At 38.3% G+C, this 23,961-nt stretch overlaps 1 protein-coding gene across 1 annotated transcript in view; it reads left to right on the top strand.

The window, feature by feature from the left end:
• The window catches only part of PLCB1 (phospholipase C, beta 1 (phosphoinositide-specific)), a 756,841-nt gene that overhangs the window by 586,886 nt on the left and 145,994 nt on the right, over positions 1-23,961 (top strand). Inside the window, 7 exon segments of the mRNA XM_012639238.1 lie at positions 3,398-3,480; positions 9,799-9,883; positions 11,229-11,406; positions 15,744-15,811; positions 17,795-17,891; positions 20,130-20,214; positions 22,132-22,256. Of these exon segments, the coding sequence (XP_012494692.1) occupies positions 3,398-3,480; positions 9,799-9,883; positions 11,229-11,406; positions 15,744-15,811; positions 17,795-17,891; positions 20,130-20,214; positions 22,132-22,256 (721 nt within the window).

The raw sequence follows: 23,961 nt of genomic DNA, 5'->3' as shown, positions 1-23,961 counted from the left end.
TTTCTTTCTATAGAATGGCTATGGTATTACATATGCAAGGAGTTCTTACTAAGCCAGATTGGGGGAGGGGGGAGTTGAATGAAGTCATTTGTAAGGCTGCCGTGGTAGAGGCTGTGAGTGACTTCCATGCCCAACCCATGGCATCCACTTCACCTCTAGGAAGGTGCCAGAAGTTCAAACTGTGTGGTACATTAAACATAGCCCAGGCCTTTGTCAGGGGCCCAGTGAGATTTGAGAAGGGAGTGACAGGTGAGCTTGGAGGCTCCTTTGCAAACATGAATCCTGAGTCAAGTGCACAAGATCAGAAATGCACAATTCCAGAGGCAGGAAAAGGGGAGAAGTAGGAGAAGCAAGATGGGAAGGACTAGGAGCCCCTGTGGCCCAACTGAAGTTCAGACCACACCAGCCTCCCTGCTGTGGGAAGAGAAAAGCAGACCCAGGGAGCTAGGAAGATGGAGGGGCATGAACTCCCTTCAAGTCTGGGTGCAGACCCAGAGAAGCAGCCACATTTCATTGGCCAAAGAAAAAGAGAGATAGACCTTTGGCCTAGAGCCAAACGCCCACTTTCTAAGGGAGAGGCCTGACTCCCCTTGGCCCAAACACCAATAAGGCAAGTCTGTAATCAACTCTCATTATTAAAAGCAGCTGGAGAAGTTCTCAAACAGACAAGGAAGACAGTCATCATCAAAAAGTTAGCAAAGACCAATCACACTTTTATTTACAAACACATTTGAAGGACTTTCTTTTTAATTAGTAAGATTCATTCTTGATTGGAAATTTCAGCCACGAAGGTGTTAAAGTTAACTTGACTATTGAGTATGGAATCAATATTCAAACTTTGATAATACAAAATTATATTTACCTTTAATTACAGTCAAGTTTTAAGGTTTGCTTAAGCCAATGATCAGACTAGTCTAGGGGTCAACAAACTCTTCTACAGGCCACATTTATCTGGCCATCTGTTTTTGTGAATTAAGTTTTCTTGGAACACAGCCACACCTACTGTTTAACACTTACCCTCTACTTCCTTGATGACGTCTATTCTCAGTTCTTTTGAGGGCTTTGCTCTTAGCTGCCTAAGGTTATTAGTTGAATGGGAGTTACCGCAAGAGTTGAGAGCATAAGCTCTGGAATGACACAGATCTTCCTGGGGCTTAATCTTGGATTCTCTTCCCTGTGACTTAGCCTCAGTCAGTTAATATCTCTGTGCCTCAATTTTATAATCTGTAAAATGATGGATAATGTTTTCCTTATGGATTGTTGTAGCATGAGATAAGATAACTGTCCGGAACATAGTAAATGGTCATTCAATGGTAGCTCTTGTTTTTAATTAGTAAGATTCTAAAAGGGGAAGTTTAGGGTGAATGGGGAGGGAAGCCCCAGCAAGGTAAGCAACCTTAGTTGATTTGAGAATATAGGCTCAACGCGAGCCGAGTCCTTTACCTTGTCTCACTGCATCTTTACAACAGATCTGTGAAATGGGGTTTATGACCCCCACATTACACACAAGCAAACCAATGCACAGAGGCATGGAGTGATTTTTCCCAAAGTCACACAGCTTGTAAATCTAAGAAGTGGGATTCAAATGTAAGTCTCTTTGAATCCAAAGCCTATTCTCAAATAAATCAAATAAAGCCTTTAAAATCTTGATGTTGCTCGCTTTTTTATAATGTCTATTTTTTTTTTATTTGATGGACTCAACTGTCATAAAAGTTAAACCGATTATGTATGAAAGGCAATCTGTGAATTCACTTCTAAGAAACAGTAAGAATGATTCTTCTTGCTCCATGCAGGCAAATCCTTCTTAGAGGATGTATGCAAATGTGGTCCAGAATTAGAAAGCCTTATTTATACTCTGGAGCTAGGGAAATAGCTTTTAGGGATTGGATATAAAAAAAGCTATGCATTGAATAAGGAAGGGGGAGAAGGTACAGAAGATAGTGGAAAGGGCTTAGGTATAAAGAATGGGAGTGGAAATCCCTACTTAGAAGGAGAATATGAAAAGAATAAATATAACTAAAAAACAAATGTATGGGAATGTGAAACCCAGTAGTATTGACAGTGATATAATTAAACAATAAATGAGATTGTACTTTAATACCAGTTAAATAAGAAAACCATTTAGAAAAAGTATTGCCCAAAGATGGTAAATATGCATTGAAATCTGGTCTTTCATGCATTACTCTGTGCAATCTACAATGAAAAGTAATTTGGAGATACGTGAAAGAAAATAAAAGTATTCATATTCTTTAATTCAATAATTCTTCTTCTGAGGATCCATTCCTAGAAATCATTCAAAATATTAGGAAAAATGAGGATGTTCTTTGTATTAATAGAATTATTTGAATGACAATATTTAAAATATACCTGTCCAACATTTGGGGAATGGTTAAATCAACTACAATACCTTTACTTTCTAGAATTTTATAAAGATATTTATGCCTATGACATACATATACACTTTTTAAAAATACAGATTGAGGATTGAAGTACTGATACATGTTACAACATGGATGAACATTGAAAGCATGCTAAATGAAAGGCAGCAGGCACAAGAAGTCATGTATGATTCCATTTATAAGAAATGTTTGGAACAGGCATACCTATAGAGACGTAAAGTAGGTTAGTGGCAGCCTGGGGCTAGGTGTTGGGGGGTGGGGTGCAGCAATGATGAGTGATGGCTAGTGGGTACATGGCTACTTTGTGGGGTGACAAAAATTCCCAACTGAGATTGGGATGAAGTTGCCAAACTCTGCAATCATATTAAAAACCATTGAACTATACACTTGAAGTGGGCAAATTGTATCTCAATAAAGTTATATCTCAATAATAGTATTTTTAAAAAATACAAATTGAATATATTACTATACTTAAAACTCAGTTACATAAATACATGACAAACAAACTAGAAGTGAATATAACCAAATGCTAACAGTGGTTTGGTTCAGAAAGTGAATTTATGGGTGAAAATTTTTGCCTTCTTGTATTGTCCAAAATTTTTGTAATGTGATTAGATTTCTTTCCTTATTAAAAAGATGTAGGTATAATTAACAAATAGAAGAATCATTCTTCTTCACAGTTCTGTTTCACTTCCATTCTTCTTTCTTTTTACCTTGTAGAATCAAGAGTCAGAAATGTCACAGCCCGGATTTGGGGGTGGGGGGCAAGGGCAACATACGTAACCTAAACATCTGTACCCCCATAATATGCTGAAATAAAAAAAAAAGAAATGTCACAGCCCAGTAGCTATCACAAACCCATCTAGCCATTTCAGGCCATTTGATACAATTCTCTGAATGAAAAAGGACACCGTAGTAATGGGTTTAACACCCCCCTCCCAAAAATATACACATTAAAAATTCTGGAATGTTGAATATAAATGTGTTCTCATTTTTAGGAAGTGATAGAAGCAATCGCGGAGTGTGCATTTAAGACTTCACCTTTTCCAATTCTCCTTTCATTTGAGAACCATGTGGATTCGTAAGTATTCAACACATTAACAAGGAGTCTTTTTCCCAAATAAGGCATTATCTAATAATTGTTTATCAGGTTTAAGATTATTTGATATTATTAATGGTGTTCTCCAATCATGTGACATATTAAGTGGCATGTTTTCATCTGTATGTGATGAAACTCATTCACTTAAATCTCATGAACATTAAAATAACCCATTGGACGTGTGGAATCTATTTTCATGCCATAATATGATTTTTAAATTAAGGACTCTTCTTTCTACAATGCAGTGGAACACATTTTCTTATATAGTACATGTCTCTATTACATATTTGGGTTGCATTAGGCCACTTTTATAAACCCCCTTCATTAGCTCCTTCCATTTCATGCAAATTTACAATCAGTTTTATGACCTCAAAATTGCCAGTTCCCTTCAGTTCCTTGTGGCTAGAGGAGGGAGAGCTGTAAATTCTATTCTGCCACTTTGCACCTACACAGACGTCTGTCCGTGAAATGCTCCATCTTTCCCCTTCCCACTGGTTTCCCGTTTGTTAATATTTGTAAATATTTTCCTATTTCACAATATCCTGCACTTATTTCTGAGCTGCATAAAGAAAAGGTAATTTTGACTTAACTGTTTTAGATTCGTTTGATCACAAAGCACCAAAGAGAGACACATTTAAATCTAATACATATATTTAGTGTATCACAGAGTTACTCACCTTAAAGAGCTTCAGAATGAAATATTCTTTTCTATATTGAATCAAAGTTCATGGAACTAACATTCTAGTCCACGGAATCAACGTCTGGAGAATATATAGTGCTCACTATCATTGCCCGAAAGAGCTATGTGAAGCCCTCTCTTTCATCTCAGATTTCCCAACTAGAAGCCAGCAGCCCTCCCTGTCCTAATTTAGCTCACAAGTCATTTTTTACCCCTTTTCCTATTGAGTCTTTCCCAGGTCACTGATCCTCTTTGTCCACATAATTTGCAACACATGCTTCAATTCACTAATTCTTAAAGAATGTACTAAATCTTAAAGAAGCAGTATGGTTGTGATCAAATTTCAGCTTGAAGAATCTCTAAGTAGTTAAATGTGATTAGTTGTTAATGTATACATGGAGAGACCTTATTTCAAAGTAATCAATTTTATAATTATCCGTATTTCTAGTTTGCCCTCCAGAAATCCATATTACATTTTTTGGCTTTTGATTCTGTTTCATTATGAAACAATCATCCAGTGAATGATGTAATCATTTGACACACAGTTTGCCCAACACTCCTGAGGGTCAAGGGAAGAAAAAGGAATTTATTCTGCTCCGTGGCTATTTCTTTTCTTACTAAAAGGGGTGCTTCTTTAGTGGCTGTATTTAATACCTCCTTTGCCATGACAGCTCTGATTTGCAAGTGACTTTCTTGGGATCACTTCCTCATCTCTGTCCATCTGTTTGCAATTGGGCTCTAATGCTACTTTAGCACTTTTCTTTCAGGCACTATAGTGTGCAAACTTGTTGATGTGTTGTTTTCTTTTTGGAAGAAAAGGCACCTAGCTTACTTATTTTCTTAAAAAAGTGTTTCTATTGAAATTAGACAAAACAAAAGGCTATGGTTTTATTTGGGCTTGCCCCACCTGCTACAATGAACTCTCCTTTGAGGTAGCAACAATCACCGCCATCACAGACATAACAGCAAACACTTAATGAACATGGATTTTGTGCCAAACAGCTTTCCAAATATTTCACGTGCCTCAGCTCATGAAAGCCTCACCACAAACCTAGGTGGTTCTAAGAGTAAATATTAAATTCTACAGATCATAAAACTGAGTCCCAAAGAGGGTACCTTGCCCAAGTCCGTGCAGCTAAAACGTGACCGAGATGGGATTCAAATTCAGCTAATCTGGCTTCGGAACTCACAATTTTAGTCCACACCATTCTCTACTCCTAAACAGAAGCACGATGAGCCTTCAGTTGAGACAACAGAGCATCTGCAAGGCAACTGCCTGCAAATGTTCACATCTATGGGGCTTGTAGCCCTCAGCCAAAAGATGTTTTTTGCAGTCTTCCACACCAATAATACAATGATCCAAAACTGGGCATGAAAATGAATTCCTACATTGTGCACAAAAGCAAAGAGGCTAGTGCCATAATACTGCCCTTTCTGGTTTAAAAATGGTAAATTTAGCTATTGAAAGTTCATTAATAATTCATATGTGACAAAAGAAAACAGGAAAACAACCTTCCTAGGATGTCATGATCATATCCCAAACCACTGAGATAACAGAATGGCAGTGAAATACTAAGAGACTGAATTCTATTGTGGAGGAAGTGGGAGGAAGTTTTTTGCTTTGTATTTCCCTTGTCCTTCACCTCCAGATATCAGAACTGCTTAGCCACAGTTCTTTCCTGGGAGGGCTGTCACACACCCAAAGAAAACTGATAAGCTTTCTTGTCGCTGGACTAACCCTATACTTGATTTGTGGGCCACCTCGCCTAGTGCCGTGCAGTCAGAACACTCTTTCCCATTAAGCCTAGATCTAACCTCAGAAGCCTTCTCAACACAGTGACTCAGGAACACATCACCAAAATATCTGAAACTTACCCCTGATGAACCATTCTATTCTGCATGCTGCATGTACAAAATGTCAGATTCAGAACTCTAGTCCCACCTAATTTGGGCCACACCTCCAAAACAAACTCACACTGGGAAAAGGGAAGAAAGCCACTGAATTTTCTGGTTTTCTCTCCCGATATTTGAAATCACCTATCTACGCACAACAAAGAGGAATCTGCCATTACCTGCTTTCAGCTTATCCCCTTGCTACATCAGATTCTCACAGAGTGCTTTTCAAAATGCAGATTCCTGAGCTGTACCCCTCCCTCTGAATTAGAATTTCTAGAAATAAGACTTGAAAATCCTTAAAAAAAAAAAAAAAAAAAAAGCCCTAGTTGACCCTAATGTTCCACTTAACTTGTGAACTAGCACTTTCAGAAAAAGAATTCTACACTGAATTCAAGTGAAGTAACCTCTAGCCCTGTTTGGCCACAGACAACTATGAGATTTTGGACAAGGTCCTTAATTTTCATGATTTGCAGATTCCTTCTCTATACAGAAGGACATTGATTTATTAATAGTTCCACTTGTAGGATTTACCCCATGAAATGAGATGAGTTCCTTGGTCAGAAAACTGACCACTTTGCCAGATGCCTACACTTTTGGAGTATTTAACATGTTCAGAAATGTCTGCCATGGCCTGAAGCTCAAAATGCATTTGTGAATTTTTTCCTCTCACTTCATCTCCATGGTAGCTGATATTAATGCTCTAAACACTTCAGGAATTTTTTTTTTTGGTGCTAATTGCAATTTTAATGCCTTTTATTTCTGCAGTTCTGACCTGCAATTAAAGTCGCTTTGTTTTCCTCTGACTTTTTCTATTCAATTTGCTCTCTGCTCTGATTTAGTTCCCTGTCGGGTGGGCATGTGTATTTATTGAGAACATGAATAGCTTGATTACGTAAATAAATAGTTCGTTTTGTTATTTTCTTGGACACCTACCTCTTGTTCTCTCCATCTCAGTTGGTTTTGAGGCAGGTCTTTAGAAGTCCAAGTTAGACATAGATTCTTGTTTTTCAAAGTGTTGTCCTCAGACCGGAAGCATCTGCATCACATTAGAGCTTGTTAGAGATGCGCAGAGTTGGGGCCCCACCCTGGATTCTGTGTCAGAATCTCCATTTTTATAATACCCCCAGGTGAATGATTTGAATGAAGTGGTAGAGCTCAGCTCGAAACACTGCGGCTCATTAACCACCTGCATCAGAACGACCTGCACGCTTGTTTAAAATGCATGTTTCAGGGTTTCGGTCCTCACTACATGAATCAAGGGACTGGGGAGTTGGCCCTGTCACCGCAGCCTTAACAGCTCAGGTGATTCGTGTAACTGAGGAAAAATCGTGGCTCCAGCAAAATCCCCAGGGCCTGATTTGGGAACCACCTGAAAGAGGACATCTGCTTGGGGATACTTGGAACATCTCCCCCAAATCTTTCCACTGGTGAGAATATGGTTTGCTGGGAAAGCCTGAAAGCAGGGCATTAGGGTAAACTCTTCCCTTTCACTCCAGGTCTCTACCCAAAGAGAATCTGGGGCTCCCGAGTTCCAACACTCAAGGAAAATGTCATCTATTTCAGCACTTGTTGACTTATTTTAATCTGTCACAGAGGTTTTCAAACTTGAACCTGCATCAGCCTCATCAAAAGGGCTTCCTGGACTTCACTGCCTGAGATTCTCTGGTTCAGAATCTGCATTTCCAATAAGCTACAGGTGATATTGATGCTGCTGCTCCAGAGACCACGCGTGGAGTAGTCAAGCTCTGGATATTTAACAGAGTCATTCTGTGAAAGTAAAATGGAGGGTTTGGACAGTTTCTTTCGTGTAACCTGGAACAGGTAGGCCCAGCACCAATGGGCTTGTTCTCGGCTGCAGCCAGACAGTGGGCTGACCTGGTTGAACCCTGGTGCAAGTTATCCTTGGAGGCAGAGTACCTGAATTTGAGGATGCCAGGGGCTGCCAGTTCTCTGCCTGCTCCCAAAGGTCTCATCGACACAGTTTCTAATGAGTTGTCCTTAAACGACCACCTCCAGTGTTTTTCAGGGTCAATTCTCTGATGAGCAGTTGTTCTTTCTCCCTGGTACTGCAGAGGAAGGTTGCAGTCTATTCTGACGGCTGCATAAACCATGTAGTAAACTCTCACACAAGCCAAGAAAGAATGGTGAGAAGGTGCAAGATTGGAGGGCTTTGCAAACTCTTTGAATCTTGCCTTTCCTTTCCCTGCAGTTCCAAGAAAGCAGTGACCTTGGGGGTTCATATTTGAACCCCAAAGAACTCACTTGACCCCCAAAAGCACATAGTTTGATTGTTTTCGCAGGGATATAAAGAGTGTTTTCCCCTGTGAATCACTGCAATATGATTTGAACTCCCAATACTCCCACTCCCAGGAGAAAAAAAAACAGCCCATCATCCAGGCTTCATATTCATAGAAGAGGGAATGAAAATAAGAATTACATTTTACAATCAATTTGAATTGTGGTAAAAAAAAAGGCTTTTCATCACTGTTACTTATTCTTAGTACAAGTTGCAGTTCTGCTAAAATGTATTATCTTTGCAGCCTGTAAAGAAAACTACTGGGAAATCAAGTTCAACAGCCTGTAGATCAAAATCAGCATCCATAAAACCCAGTAGAATTGGATACCTTTATAATGATATTTAACATTCCACAAAATGAGAAAAAAAAAGTTTATTGCTTTTTAAAAGGTCTAGGAAAGCAGGAGCATCGAAAGAATGTGGATGTTCCCCTCTATCAACTGTGTTTACAAGTTGTTGGGTGCACGATTTGTCTAGTCTAGCTGGCGGACGCTGCCTCGTAACAGTGGAATCATCTTACATTCGCCCCGCTCTTAACGTCTCAGAGACATTTGCATCCATTACTTCATTTCATCTTCTCAGCATCCTCCGTCCCTTTCCAAGAATAGTTATTATCCTCCTCGTTTTATAGATCCGGAATAGTTCACAGCCTGGAGCTCAGCTCAGCAAACCCTGCAGCCCCAGCCTTTCCCATCTGACCAGGTTCCTACTGGCAACACACTCAGGCTATACCACCTTTGCTTTCCCGTTATGTACTTAAGAGTTACACACACCTTTCCCCAGGGTGCCTGCTACTCTTGTCTTTCTTCCAGGGCCCCCTCCCTAAGTGGACACATTGTCTGCTGGTTGGCCCTTTTTGACCTTTTGAGATTCTCTCTCTCTCTCTCTCTCTCTCTCTCTCTCTGTATTCGTGTGTGTGTCTCTCTGTGTGTCTTCCTTCTTCCCTCCCTTTCTATTCATCTCCCTTCCTGCCTTCCTCCCTCTTCTCTCCTCCCTCACCTCTTCATTAACATTCCTTATGCTGCTCTGTCCATCCAACAAATTTCACCCAAGAGTTCACATGGAATCATGAAAAGGTCCCCCTCCAAGTGACTACTGACTGAGAAACAGGGAATTAAATAAAAGGGACTGAGTCTCTTAACACTGAGAATTTCAGGAATCCAGTGACAGGCAAACGACCTGCTGTCTTCTCCATCCGTTTGTGTGCAGGTCAGCCTTAGAAATAGCCTGACATGGCCGGTGCCTCTGCTGACCACCTGTGTGTGTTACTCCAGTTCACATAAGTCAGGATAAAGATGTAGAATGATAAAAGCTGATCCAGAATGGTGGGATTGGGGAATTACCTCTTTTTGTAGTTAATAATACAACGCAATCCTGTTCAGCTCTCTGAATAAGCCTCCCTGCTTTCCTCCTTCTTGTTGCCCCGCAGCCCAAAGCAGCAGGCCAAGATGGCGGAGTACTGCCGACTGATCTTTGGGGATGCTCTTCTCATGGAGCCGCTGGAAAAATACCCAGTAAGCAGTCTTGATGTCTGCCCCTGAAGGAGCACGTGTATTATGTAGGGATGGGGTTGGGAGGAGACTTACTCACTTCCTTTCCGTGTTTATGTGTCTTGGTAAGATCAATGCACTTGATAACAAACTCTTTGGCCAGGAGGACATGAGCCCTGGGCGCAGCTGAGGGTGGAAGACAGAAGACGTGCATCTGTTCTTTTCCTCTTCCCACGGTCTCTTCCCTCCCTCACTGCCTGAGGATACTCATTCAGGGGTGCAGAATTCCCCACAGTTGCAATTGGCCCATGAAGACAGTCTGAAAGGACAGGCCTCCGATTCCTCCCAGGGAAGCTCATCACACCCCTTTGGGATGAGAGGGTTGTCAAAACAGGACACGACAAGTGGCACAGCGGCTTCTTGGCCTGTTCTTGCTGGCTGCTGCCTATTTCCTTGCATGCAACTTTTGTTGTGGCACAACTCAGGCATCCTATTGCCGTGGTAACAGCCCTGCTTTCTAAAGAAAAGCAGCAGAAATATCCTAAAGTACCCTCTTCCCTCTGGAACCCTTTTGCCCGATCTCCTCATACCCTTAAGTGAGTTCATACTCAGAGTCATTGCAAGCAAAGAGCAGAAAACTATCTGAGGAGTTCAATAGACTTGCTAAAAATAACCCATCTTGTGGCTTGCATACATGCTCTCTGATACAATATCTAATAACCCTCTCATGGGAAATTGATTTTCCCATTAAATGCACCAGCTTGAAACACTAGAAATAAGGCTTGCAAATGTGGTACCTTCAATCTCAGGGCTGGGAGGAAGTCTGAAGTCCTCTACTTCACCTCTCGTGGTGCCACAGAGATGTGTAGCTAAACTACCTCATACCAGGATGAGGGGATTTGCTGTTTTTAAGCTGTATCTGAAAAGTGGATTCTACAGGGTCACCTGGAAGCTTCTGCCCATCCTCACCAACTCCTCCTGGCAGGTGCCTGGCTTCCCACCTTAGAAAACTAAGGCCAAGGCTTTCGTATCTGTCCTACATCAGGGTGGTTGGATTTATATGGTCTGTTGGAAAACTCATTAAAGTTCAGGTTTAGTACATCAAATCTACCAGTGCTATGGTCACATTCATGTAGATTTTGTTGCAAAAAAATAAAAATACAGTAATTGAAATATATCTTTAAGGAAAAAAAAAGCTATGAACCAGCCCCCATGCAGGACCCCCTTAGAGCACTTTAATGAGCGGCGTTGGGCATGGTAAAGAATAATCTAGACACTCTTGGTATCCAAGGCTCTGCTGAGGGTCTGAGGACGGGATCTGAAAGGAAGGGGTAGTATTTTTAAAGAAGATGCTTTTCTCTTCTGTTAGCTGGAATCTGGAGTTCCCCTTCCAAGCCCTATGGATTTAATGTATAAAATTTTGGTGAAAAATAAGAAGAAATCACACAAGTCTTCAGAAGGAAGTGGCAAAAAGAAGCTCTCGGAACAAGCTTCCAACACGTACAGTGACTCTTCCAGCGTGTTCGAGCCTTCATCCCCAGGAGCTGGTGAGGGGCTACTGGGCTCTCCTCCTTATGCTGTGTGTGGGTTTAAGAGTTGCTGCTCTGGGATTAGCTTAGACGGACTTTTAACCTTCCTATGTCAGCAGTTTTCAACTACATTGTTGGTTTTCTATTGCTGCTACAAACTTGACGGCTTAAAAGTGCACAAATATATCATCTTCCAGTTCTGTAGGTCAAAAGGCCCACAGAATCTCACGGGGCTACACTCCAGGTGTCGGCAGGGCTGCGCTTCTTTCTGGAGGCTTTAAGGGAAAAGCCATTTCCTTGCTTTTTCCAGCTTTTTGAGGCCACCCACACTCATTGGCGCAGGGCTCCATCCTCCAGCTTCAAAGCCAGCAATGTTGCATTTCACTAACCCTTCCTTGTTTAGTTACATCTCCCTCTGACCACAGGCGAGAAATGTCCTCTGCTTTTAAGGACTCCTGTGATTACATTGGACCCATCTAGATAATCTGGGGTTATCTCCCCAATCACAAGGTCTTTAACTTAATGTCATCTACAATGCCCCTTATATCATGCAAGGTAACATACTTGCTGTACACAGACCATCTCTTGGCCGTTATTCTGGATACCACATAAACCGAATAATCTTTGGAGTGACCACATGATTTTAAGCTTCATATGGGAAACATTAGCCATAGGACTGGGCACTGAGTGCATTCGCATTGATGATATGCTCAAGAGTTCTGGGCATTTCGATTTATCCGTATTTTACAGAGCTTTTAAAAAATGTGCCATGGCAAAATTATTTGAATTCTCTAACAAAGCTACTAGGAAATGCTTAATATCATTCCTTTTCTTTTTAAATTTAGATCGAAATAGATTTTTGTGATTGATGAGAAAAGAATTCAAAGTGATCACTCGTTTCCTTTGGATTATTTGTCTTTTAGTCTAATTCATTTTCCACATTCAGTCGGAATCTTGGGAATCTGAAATCTGCATTACAAAAATGTCCTGATTGAAGGGTGATTATACGGAGGAAACTCTAAGCTTGACTTTAGGAAGTTCTTCATTTCAAAATCTAACTAACATGGGAACAATCGCTTTGGAAAACTATTTAGCAGTATCTACAAAACCTGAACATAGGTACCCCCTGGACCCCAGGAATCCCATTCCTAGGTAGATACCCAACAAAAACGCATATTTAGGTTTACCCAGAGACATGTACAAGAATTGCTTAAAGCAGCACTATTCAGAATAGGCAAACACTGGAAACCAACAAAATGCTCATCAACAGATAAATAAATCATGATATATTCACACAAAGGAATAATATGCAGCAATGAGAATGATCTACAACTATACCTAAAAATATGCATGAATCATTATAAATAAACATAAGCAAAAGAAGTCAAATACAAAGTATATGCTATATGATTCCATCTATATAAAGTACAAAAACAGACAAAACTAATCTATGCTGTTATAAGTCAGGATAATCGTTACCCTTGGAAAAGAAGTAACTGGAAGCGAACCCCACGGGGCTTCTAGAGATGGGTTATATTTTGTTTCTAGATCTGGATACTGGTTACGCAGACGCATTCATTTGACAAAAATTCATTTCACTGAGCACTTATGATATGTACTTTTCTGTATACAGAAAAGTTATACATTAAAATATTTTAAAATAATTAAAAATTTAAAATATAAACTCTAGGTCAATTTAGAAAAAGGTTGTCTGAGACTCTGATTTATCTGTTCTTCTATTTTTCTGTCTCAATTGCCAATTCCTTTTATTGGTTAGACTAAAATCCTTATCCACAGACATCATATAATTCTTTGGAAGGGTTTTGTTTTGTAGCTTTCCAATGTGTACTTTTTTAAACGTTATTATACAATTCTTTCAAAATTTTTTTCAAAATTAACTTTTGTTTTCAGTGCGAATGTTCTTTTTGAAGTTTTGAAGTGAATACCATGAAGAGGCCAGGCCTATCACTAACACCTATTCCCTAACACAGCTCTGTCCTTTGGATGCTAGCATGTAAACCTTGTCTTCCTTTGCATGTGGGTACTTGTTGTTGTTGTATTTTTTTTACCATCTGCCTTTCCCACTACCAGTTCTCTCCCTCTTATTAACTGGATGCGTAACACAAATGACGATTTTTACAGGCAGTGAACATGATTGCTTAATACAGAGAAAGAGCAGCAATCTGTTAGTTATTCGGTAGATTTCCTAAGCGAGTCCCGTAGTCTATTGTGCAATCATTATTTATTTCGATGGAAATTTTTGGACATTTTAATATGTAGGTAGTCCCCTGAATAAGGAGCACTGCTAATTTACCATTTGGTTTGTAGATGTTCACAGTACTGGGAACTCAAGTAACTTGAAAAACACAAAATGGATGTCATTTCAAAGCTAATGCACTTATGGCCCTGGCTGCTCAGATACCTTTTGCAGGATTTACCCTTTGCTGATACACTGGCCCTAAAAAAGTAGGGGACAGTAAGATGTTTTTTTATAGCTCAATAAGATTCCCCCAACATCCCTCCAAAGACTTAGAGGAAAATCAGGTCTCTGCTTTTGTTGTAAAGAAAGAGAAATTCTTTCTTTCCCACATAAACCAAAGACTGACCTGACTGGCATTTGAAATGACTGGTGTATTACTGCTCATTTTGTAGAAGGCTCTGCTAAACAACTTTTTAAATTACTTGATTAAAAGCATCTTCTCTCTGATTTAAAAAAAAAAAAAGTAATAATAACTTGGGACAAAATTTAGGTGACAACATCCTAAAATAACATGTCTCTAATATAATAATAAAATATGTTTCTATCCAAAGTATAATTGAGTCACTTTATTAACCAACACAATATCAGCATCATAGAGTGGTTGTCTGTGGCTTTGTTTAATAAATAAGTCATAAATAATAACCCTTAGTGGTCTCAGAAATCTTTTCTCTCTGAAGATATTTCTCATTGCTGTCATTCAGTAACTGATTGAACTTTGTTAGCCAAATGGAAAGCATTTATAGGCTTCTTGGAGGACAGTACTCTGGGCACTGTGTCATTTATATAGATGGGGTAGAACAGCTAACTTTCAGAGGGCGGGGGACATGTGCCAACTCAAGTTGCTTCATTGTTGGGCCAATATTGCCATCTACTGGGATGAAAGTGCTATTGCAGTGTGTGAACCCCAAAGGATTAAAGTAAATAATTGAGCACTATGACTTCTTTACTTTTAACTTGAAAATCTTTTTACATAACTGATATTACTGGGTCTAACTGAAGCCCAGAGCTGTGGAAGAATGTAATGCTTCATACTAGTGTGAGTATTTAACTTAGCAGAAATGTCCACTAAATCTTCAGGCGTGGAGGAGTAAGTTCACTGAAATGATCGTATTACTATTGGGTAAATATAAAGCTGAATTATTGCAGATAGAGTTAGATTTTCATAATGATATTTAAGAGTTCATCCATTTTTTCACACCCTTTTCAACAGAATGCTACCATTTTGTAAGATATGTGCATTGTTTAGATAATAATGCATCCATCAAATAAGCTTGCAGACAAATTGTAGGATGTGGTTGGCACTTTACAAGTTTTGTGTAGTCAGTTGTGCTACCAAAGGCCCACAGGTCCTTCCCCAGCTCCTGACTTCATTTTGGACTTCTGTGAGGTCCGCATGGCTTTGGGAAAGGTTGACATAAGGTCACTGAGCTATGTGCTGGCTAAGCATTGCATTGAAGGGTCAGGGCTTAGGAAAGGAGGAAAAGATGAAAGATAGATAGTTTATCTGTTCTAGGGTCATAGAAACCCCGAGAGAGAATGTAAACATCAAAATAAGATACATGTACCATAGAAAGCAAACTGTATATGGTGCCATGTTTTTAAAAACACATGGAGAAAAAAATGTTAAGTATTTTTTATAGAATTTGGAAATTTTAAATGGTATTTATTATAATAACAATCAAATTTAGAAAAAAAATATATTCAAAATGTCAGTATGATTTTTCTGTAACTGATCCTAACACATTGGGGCATACCCATAGTCCCAGCTACTCAGGAGGCTGAGACAGGATGATAACTTGAGTCCAGGAGTTCAAGACTAATTTTGGGCACCATGCTAAGACACCATTCTCAATATAAAATAAAATAGATCTATCGGATTAAATTATGCTAAGGCTCAAATGAAGCAATGATTTAGAAAATACTTCAAAAAATTTTTCCTGTAACAAATAAAATTTAAATCCCTGAAAAACAATTTTAAAACAAACGAAGAGCCCAATTTCCAAAGAATGGTCTAATCAAATTTGATAACACGTGTGTGTTACAAGTGCTTTAAAGCTGTAAATGTTGACATCACGATGTGTTATTAATTTGACAGGAGAAGCTGATACAGAGAGTGATGATGATGACGATGATGATGACTGTAAAAAATCTTCAATGGATGAGGTGGGTACCTAGGGCTTCCAGCGTCAGGTGCATTCTGCCAACTTGTCAGGCTCGGTAAAAACCACCTGGGCATATCCCACGGTCACCTTCTGCCATCTAGTGGCAAAAAGAGTAAATGTACGGCATCCAACTGCCAACTTCAATTTTTGAGGCAATTAAATAGATTGTGACATGGTTCATAGTCTGGAGAAGATGTGGGATTTGGAGAAATGTTCGGCACTATGACATTCATTGCATTATCGTAATTTTGGAATCACTATAGCTACCTATTAATAAAAGCTCAAGCATTCCAAGTAATTTGATGAGCTCAGAAATATTAATAGCACAGAATCTAGAAGCAAATCAGGGGCAGGTCAATTGGAATTTTAGAATTTTGTCCTAGCAGGAGTCCTCATCAAAAAATCTATACTGAATCTGCTTTCTTCAAGTGTGTTGGAGATTCTCTTTCTCATTACTTCCAGCTTTATCATTTAGTTAAAAATAAAACAAACAGCAAATTATTCTTACTTCATGTTCTTCCTCTTATAATTTTTTTTTTTTTAAATCTAAAATTTTGGTTCGTTATGTTCCTCCACTAAATTTCAACTTAATTTCCAGAAGGAAAACTGCTTACAATGCCTGGCAACGTATATGTGCCTGAGAATTATTTCAATTGTGTATAATTTGTGATCAGTGATTCTTGATCATTCTAAAACTATCTTACTAACTGGTAGTCGATTTGCAAATGAATATTTCCCAATTGACATTTAACGAAAATATTGCTACCAGAGTTTAAGAAACCTTGTCTCCCGGGCATGGTGGCGCGTGCCTGTGGTCCCAGCTACTCGGGAGGCTGAGGCAGTAGGATTGCTTGAGCCCAGGAGTTTGAGGTTGCTGTGAGCTAGGCTGACGCCACGGCACTCGCCCCAGGCAAGAGAGTGAGACTCTGTCTCAAAAAAAAAAAAAAAAAAAGAAATCTTGTCTCTGTGCATTCTCTCTTCTAAAACTGGGAGAAATATAGATCAGTCTACAGAGGCCTGTCTTGTGCCAGTGCTACAGTATTGTTTTTCTTCTTTATTAAAAACTCTATCAAAGTAACGAGTAATAGCTAATGATAGCTAAAGTAACATGAGATTTTACTGTTCTAAAGTACTGTTCTAAGCCCTTTCACATAAATTCACTCTCATTTCATAATCACAAAAACCCTGTATACGATAGGGACGTTTTTATCGTAACTCTAGAGATGAGTAAACAGAGGGACAGAGCACTTAAGTAACTGGCCCAAGGTTGCACCCTTCTCACTAGCGGGTTTGGGTTGTAAAATCAGGCAATCTGGCTCTAGAACCTGAGCTATGACCCTTTACACTATACTATATTGCTTGTCTGATAGACACACGAGGAACCAAGAAGGGAAGGAGGGAAGAAAAATTATGAAGAAAAGCAAGAATAGCTTTTTGGCTACCCCCACCCATTTCTACAAGGCAACTTATTATTATTTTTGACTAAAAATTTTTAGTACATTCAGCGGTCACCTACATAATTTTCTTATTGTACAGTGAGTTCTTGATTTATTAACCTCAGGCATCATCTATGGACTCTGTGCTGTGGAAGATGAGCTATACAAACTGTAGTGTGCATTCCTGCATTCGAATCACCTTATTGAGATGCAGATTCTGACTCAGAGCCCTGCAGTGGGGCTGAGACCCTGCATTTCTGTAACACCAGGAGGCTCTCTTCACAGGGGGTGCCGATGCCTTTGGGGTCACACTGCCAGCCACCACCCAACCTCCCTCCTCCCACCCCTCACTTTTGTAAAATGAAGTATCCTTTTGTTTTCTCATATAAGGAATTTTCTATTGGTAATAATCATTTTCAGAAGAGGAGGGATGATTTTCTGCTCTCTTGAGCCAGGTGATGATTTTCCTGGGAAAATAACCCTTGATAATATAATGCTTACTCTGGAAATGCTTTTTTTGTTTGTTTGTTTTTTATTCCTGCTTCCAGGGGACTGCTGGGAGTGAGGCCATGGCCACAGAAGAGATGTCCAACCTGGTGAACTACATTCAGCCGGTCAAGTTCGAGTCATTTGAAATTTCAAAAAGTAAGTTCCCTGGAGAAAAATCCCTAATGTAGTGTATGATGAATATATTTTACATACAGAGTAATTAAACCTACAAACGTTCCCCTTCATAGAGCCATTCTGTGCTGGTGAAGTCTTGAATACATAGTACATACAAGTTCACTATCTTGTTATCTTTATGCACATATATAAATATACATGTATTTTGATATATTAATATGAAAAATAATCATATGAGAAAGTATTCTATGATATTTCCCAAAAATGTTTAACAAGTCTACAGGCTATACAGGGTTATTGGAAAGACACATGACCAGAGTACAGCTAATTGAGAATTTGACATTTGGTTTTTGTTTGCAATAGCGCAGTGGGATCCATCCATTATATACATGATAGTGTTAAAATAAACTACCCATTTTCCAAAAAGGAAGGAGGCAGAAACTTGGCCGACCCTAATAACTGTAACTAGGACTCACATTCCATTTGTCCAGCAAATTTTATATTTTTAGGAGAATAAATCAACTTCCCATCACTTTGTGTTTTCCCTTTATCCAACTATACATCTGCGTTGGATGTAAAGAAAAATATTATCTTTACCTAGAGAAAAGAGCCCTTTTTATGAAAGTGCCCCTTGTATTTCCATGAAGTCTAAGATGCTATCAGATTAAGAGAATCCTTGAAACTTATTAGCTGCTCATAAACATGTGCTCTTAAAAACTGAAAATTTGCTTAAACACAGCAGCCTCATGTAAAGGATAGCTTTATAGATGTATTAAAATTCAAGACTCTACATAACATGCATTTATTTATATTTGTATTATTTTGCCCAAAGAGTCTGAACTTAGTGGTATATGAGATCTAGCTCTCTACAATAAAGAATTCAACTTCCAAATAGTTTATATATGAAGATTCCAACATTTTCTTTGTCATAATTACTGATGTTTCCCACCACAAGTCATTCAATGTGAAACATCCTAAAGTAGTTATTTTTAGATTACTGTGACTTTCATTGGCTGCAAAATGACTTTTCCCAATTCATTAGCTAAAAGCTCTTAGACAAGTAGCCAAGTATGAGAAAAAGCTGGTGCATTTAAGTTCTTCAGAACCTGCTAAAGACAGCACCAGCCAGACTTACAAACAAGCCCTTTTCTCCTTGTGTTTTATATCATATTATCACCTTCTTATAAAAAGGATACTAAACATGTTTTACAAAGTACCCATTAATGTTGACTTAACTTTAACTAACAGTCATGCTTAAAATAATAAGCCATATGAAAGTAGATTAAGGATGGATCAAAATAAGAAAAGTCAGGGTTTACCTTAGAATAAATTCGAGAGGTTGAGGAAGTAGAGAAAGAAGGGATCCGGGATGTTTAGGAAGAAGAAAGAGGTTTTTTTCATTTTGGAAGGTGGGCAAAGATGGGAAAAATGTCTGAAAGGTAACTCAGTTTTAAAAACTTAGAGCTATCTAACCACTGTCTATGACACTTGTCTGAATACCATACATAACAGCCGTTCTTTAGTTGGGAAGACAGTAGAGACATTGTTTTACTCTCAGTCTTTTTAAACTAAGATAACTTTGTTTTGTTTTTCTCACTCTAACTAGAGGCGTGAATTCACTTTCAAAATGTTTCTCTTGTGTTCAAGAATATTGAGACCTTTAGCACATTCACCTCTCTGACCTCTATTTTATTTCTCATCTAGTATGAAAATGAGGCCATCAGAGTGGAAAATTTTCAAGGATCCTTCTGTTTTGAAATACCGTAATTCTAATGTCTCATTAGTTGTTTGAACCAAAAGGGCATACACAAACTGAGAAGGTGACAACTAGGCATGAAAGAGATAGTCAGCATCTAGCACAAACATTCCCATGGCCTCTCTTATTAATCCCCAACAATAGCCCCCAAGAAACCCATCTGGATGGATTTAGAGCAAAAGATTCCCACAGTGTCCCTGCTCTTTTGACAAAAATGTTTTCATTTCCACACTATACTGGACTAAAATACATTTGTGTCCCTAAATCGCACAACCATAAGTAGATCTGACCCAAGTAGTAAATTTTAGAAGAGACAACTAACAAGACTTGATTTTTATTACAGGTAAATAATTCACTGAAAAAAAATCGAATATGAAAGTTATGTGGAAGATTAATTGCCCTCAACTTTACTGAACCTTTGCCTACTTCTTTTGTAATTTTATAATAGATAACATTGAATTTTATTTCTCACTTTCCTTTTTTGTTTTTGTTGTTTAACTCAGAAAGAAATAAAAGTTTTGAAATGTCTTCCTTCGTGGAAACCAAAGGACTTGAACAACTTACGAAGTCTCCGGTGGAATTTGTAGAGTATCCTTGATTTGACGGATGATTACTGAATTAACGTAACTGAAGTCATGTGCTGTTTGTTTGGTTTTTTAGTAAGGAGGAAGATGCATAGAATGGCTTAAGTCTATAACCCAGGAGTGATAAATAGTTCCAGGTGTCATATACAATGCTGAGTGGGATAGCCTTGCTTGTGGAAAAGAGAACTGGCCTTGGAGTATAGGAAGCCCAGATTTCAAGGTTACCCTCACACCATCAAGCTGTGTCCTTTGCAATTTGCTTAATCCTGACTTTCCTCGTGTGTAAAACTGAAATAATGGTACTAGCTTTGTGGTTTGCTCTTTGGATTAGGTACAACATGTGTCACGTAATTGTGTACTTTATATATATGTAAGATATAAGAAGTATCATGTCTATGCATATCCATGCATATGTATACACATTTGGCTTGGCACCTCACATACTTACATGTAATAGATGTCAAATTAAAAAATAGTTGGGGCCGGGCATGGCGGCTCATGCCTGTAATCCTAGCACTCTGGGAGGCCGAGGTGGGAGGATCGCTTGAGGTCAGGAGTTCGAGACCAGCCTGAGCAAGAGCGAGACCCCATCTCTACTAAAAATGGAAAGAAATTATCTGGACAACTAAAAATATATATAGAAAAAATTAGCCGGGCATGGTGGCGCATGCCTGTAGTCCCAGCTACCCTGGAGGCTGAAGCAGGAGGATTGCTTGAGCCCAGGAGTTGAAGGTTGCTGTGAGCTAGGCTGACGCTACGGCACTCTAGCCCGGGCAACAGAATGAGGCTCTGTCTCAAAAAAAAAAAAAAATAGTTGGGATAATGATGGTGAGAATGTAAATATATATTACTAATAGTGGCTTTGTCGATACTACTGACACCAAAAACTTACTCATGAACAGGTATAAAATGAAACGGGCCTTTAAATTTTTTTCATAAAATTAATTTTAAATATCCCAAAGTGCTCAATTTCATGAAGTAAGTTCTAGAATAACACTCACCTTTAAAATTCGCCAACAGGAGAGGAAAGAAATGTATACTCCAAGAAAAAAAATCACGCTAAAAAAAAACCATTATCATTAGTATTTATTATTAACTATGGGGATACACCTTTTGCTATGTCTTATGTAATTTAATCCTCATAATAGTCCTGTGATATAGGATTCGTTAAATCTATTTTATAGATGAGGAAACTGCAACACAGAAAGGTGGAATAACTTGCCCAAGATCATACAGCTAGCAAGTTCCAGAGTTAACATTCAACTCCATTTTACGTAGCTCGGAACCTTACCTAACCTCTACTTAACTTGGTAATAGGAACTAGACAATCTTGTTTTAAAGATACAGCATTTTCCGATAACTACAAGGTTCTTAGGATAGAAGACTGGTGATGGTAAGAACAAAAATGTGAAACAAGATCAGAAACTTGTGTGCTATATTGACCTTGTTGTCAATCAAAAAGAGCACACAGTTTTGGCAAATAGCGTTCCCAGAGAAGGTTAACAAAATGAGCAGAGAACGTTTCAAAAACAGCTGTACAATTCGTATTATCTGCTTCTGCGAAACACAATATCATCTCTCACATGACTTAACACACTCCAGCCTCCTTGTGTGTCCTTAGTCATTAAGTTTGTCCTTAATACTCTCTACAAAATCACATTGAATTTGACTCATCCATGTTTTGCCACCTCATTGGTTTTCACCCACAAAACTCTGCAAAGGTGGTGCTAAGTTCATAGGCTAAGAACACACTTACTCTGTTTGCTTAGAAAGCTTTCTTTATATTTCACCCACTGGCTCAATGAGATCAGCAATATTTATTTCTTTTCCCCAACAGAGAAAAGTAGAAGGCAGCCTCTCAGTTAATACTATTGACTAATGATTTTTATAATTGCATTCACTACTTAACATGATGGTCCAGATATAACAAAATGCAGCTCAGCAGGATCTATCCAAAAGGAACACGTGTGGATTCATCCAACTACATGCCTCAGCTCTTCTGGAACGCAGGCTGTCAGATGGTGGCACTTAATTTCCAGACGATGGGTAAGTAGCACAGGCATGTTCGTGCCCATTCTGTTACAAAGTCATACCGCCAAGTGTCCCAAAACCGTTCCCAGGTTATTGGGGGAGAAAAAAGTTGTCAGGCTTGATTGAAAAAGTAAATAAAAGCAGATTTCAGTGAAGGAAATATCAATGAGAAAAAAACAAATGTTGAAAATTGAGACATTTTCTTTAATAATTTATGAATGAGTCTTTATTCCTACTGGTTTTGCACTACTTTTCAAACAAAAATTTTTATGCTTTTTAAGGTAATACTTGTTTATTTTGAAAAAAATTGAAAATTCAAAAAAGGATAGGGAGAAAATAAAACTGCCAGGAATGCTACTGCTCAGAGATTCAGTGGTGTTGACTTTTGGCTTTGTAATCTGTCGTTTTTGCCTATATAGACACACTTTTTCATGTACTCCTTGTTTAAAACAAATATATATATTTACATACAAATATAAACACACACTTAAGTGCTTTGCGTGAGTAGTTCTATATTAACCATATTTCACAATTCACTAAAAACCTATTTCCTATCACTAGACAGTAAGGAATTTTTTCTACTATAATTCACTGAGAACAGTCCTGAATATAAATTATCAAGTCTAACTTCTAAAGTTCTTTTAGAAAAATGCCTTAAAAACAGAATTACTATGTTAAAAGACATGAGAGTTTTAAGCACCTCTGTGAACATTGCCAAATTGTCCTTTAAACACATCGCACTGGGTTAGTCCTCCGACACCAATGTACGATATGAGGCGGCCTCTCTCATTTGAGATCTTGGTTAAGTATTATCATTAAATAATAATTAAATTTCAGACAAAATGTGTTATCTCACTGTTGTTTTAATTCATGTCTTTATTTATTATTGAGGTTGAACATTTTAAAATGTGTTTCTTGGTTTTTATATTTCTGCTTTTATGAATCGCCTATTCAGGGCTAATGTCAGTTTTCCTATTTATTTATAATGGCACTTTTTATATAAAGGGCACAGTGTCTTTTGTTTTATGAAACAGAGGAAAATCCATTTTATGAGGTCAGCTTGATTAATGTTTTACTTTATAGCTCTTGGTTTACTTTTACTGCCCACCCCAGGATCAGCTCCCTGCACTCCTATTTCTCTCACTTCTTTTTTAATTTGTAATTTAACCCTTTCATCGATCCGAATTTAATTTCGTTATATACTCTCAGTGAGATCAATCCATTTTTGCCTAAAGAATCATCCCACCAAACTGGAATTACACCTTAATAGATGTAACCTTTTTTGTTGTTAATTTAGATCCATTTTTTCACTTTATATTTTTTCATTAATAAATTTGCTTTCCTGGATGCAATGACTCATGTTTTTATTATGTTTTATAATATAGCTTAATAGCTGGAAGTGGTATAAATAATAAATTCTCCTTCATGGCCATTAATTTTCAGTTCTTTTTTTGTCATTGCTGGTGGAATTCCTGTTCCAAATGAATTTAGTTTAATTGTATTATGTTTCCTTCTTGTCCACTAAAAATTCGTTTATTAAAATCACACTAAATTTGTAAATTTCTCTGAAGAAAACTGATACCTTTTTAATTTTAGTTTTTCTGTCGCAGAAAAAAAATTCTTTTCTCTTCACTTTAAAAATTCTTATACTAAGTCCCTCAGCAAAATCATTCATCTTTCTTTCATTAGAGATCCAGTTTTCTAGTTTTCTTAGATAAAA

Source organism: Propithecus coquereli, unplaced genomic scaffold (assembly GCF_000956105.1).
Source record: "Propithecus coquereli isolate 6110/MARCELLA unplaced genomic scaffold, Pcoq_1.0 Scaffold139, whole genome shotgun sequence".
In the NCBI taxonomy this organism is placed as follows: domain Eukaryota; kingdom Metazoa; phylum Chordata; class Mammalia; order Primates; family Indriidae; genus Propithecus; species Propithecus coquereli.
The sequence above is the reverse complement of the archived record's forward strand: the minus strand, read 5'-3'. Positions and strand labels throughout refer to the sequence as shown.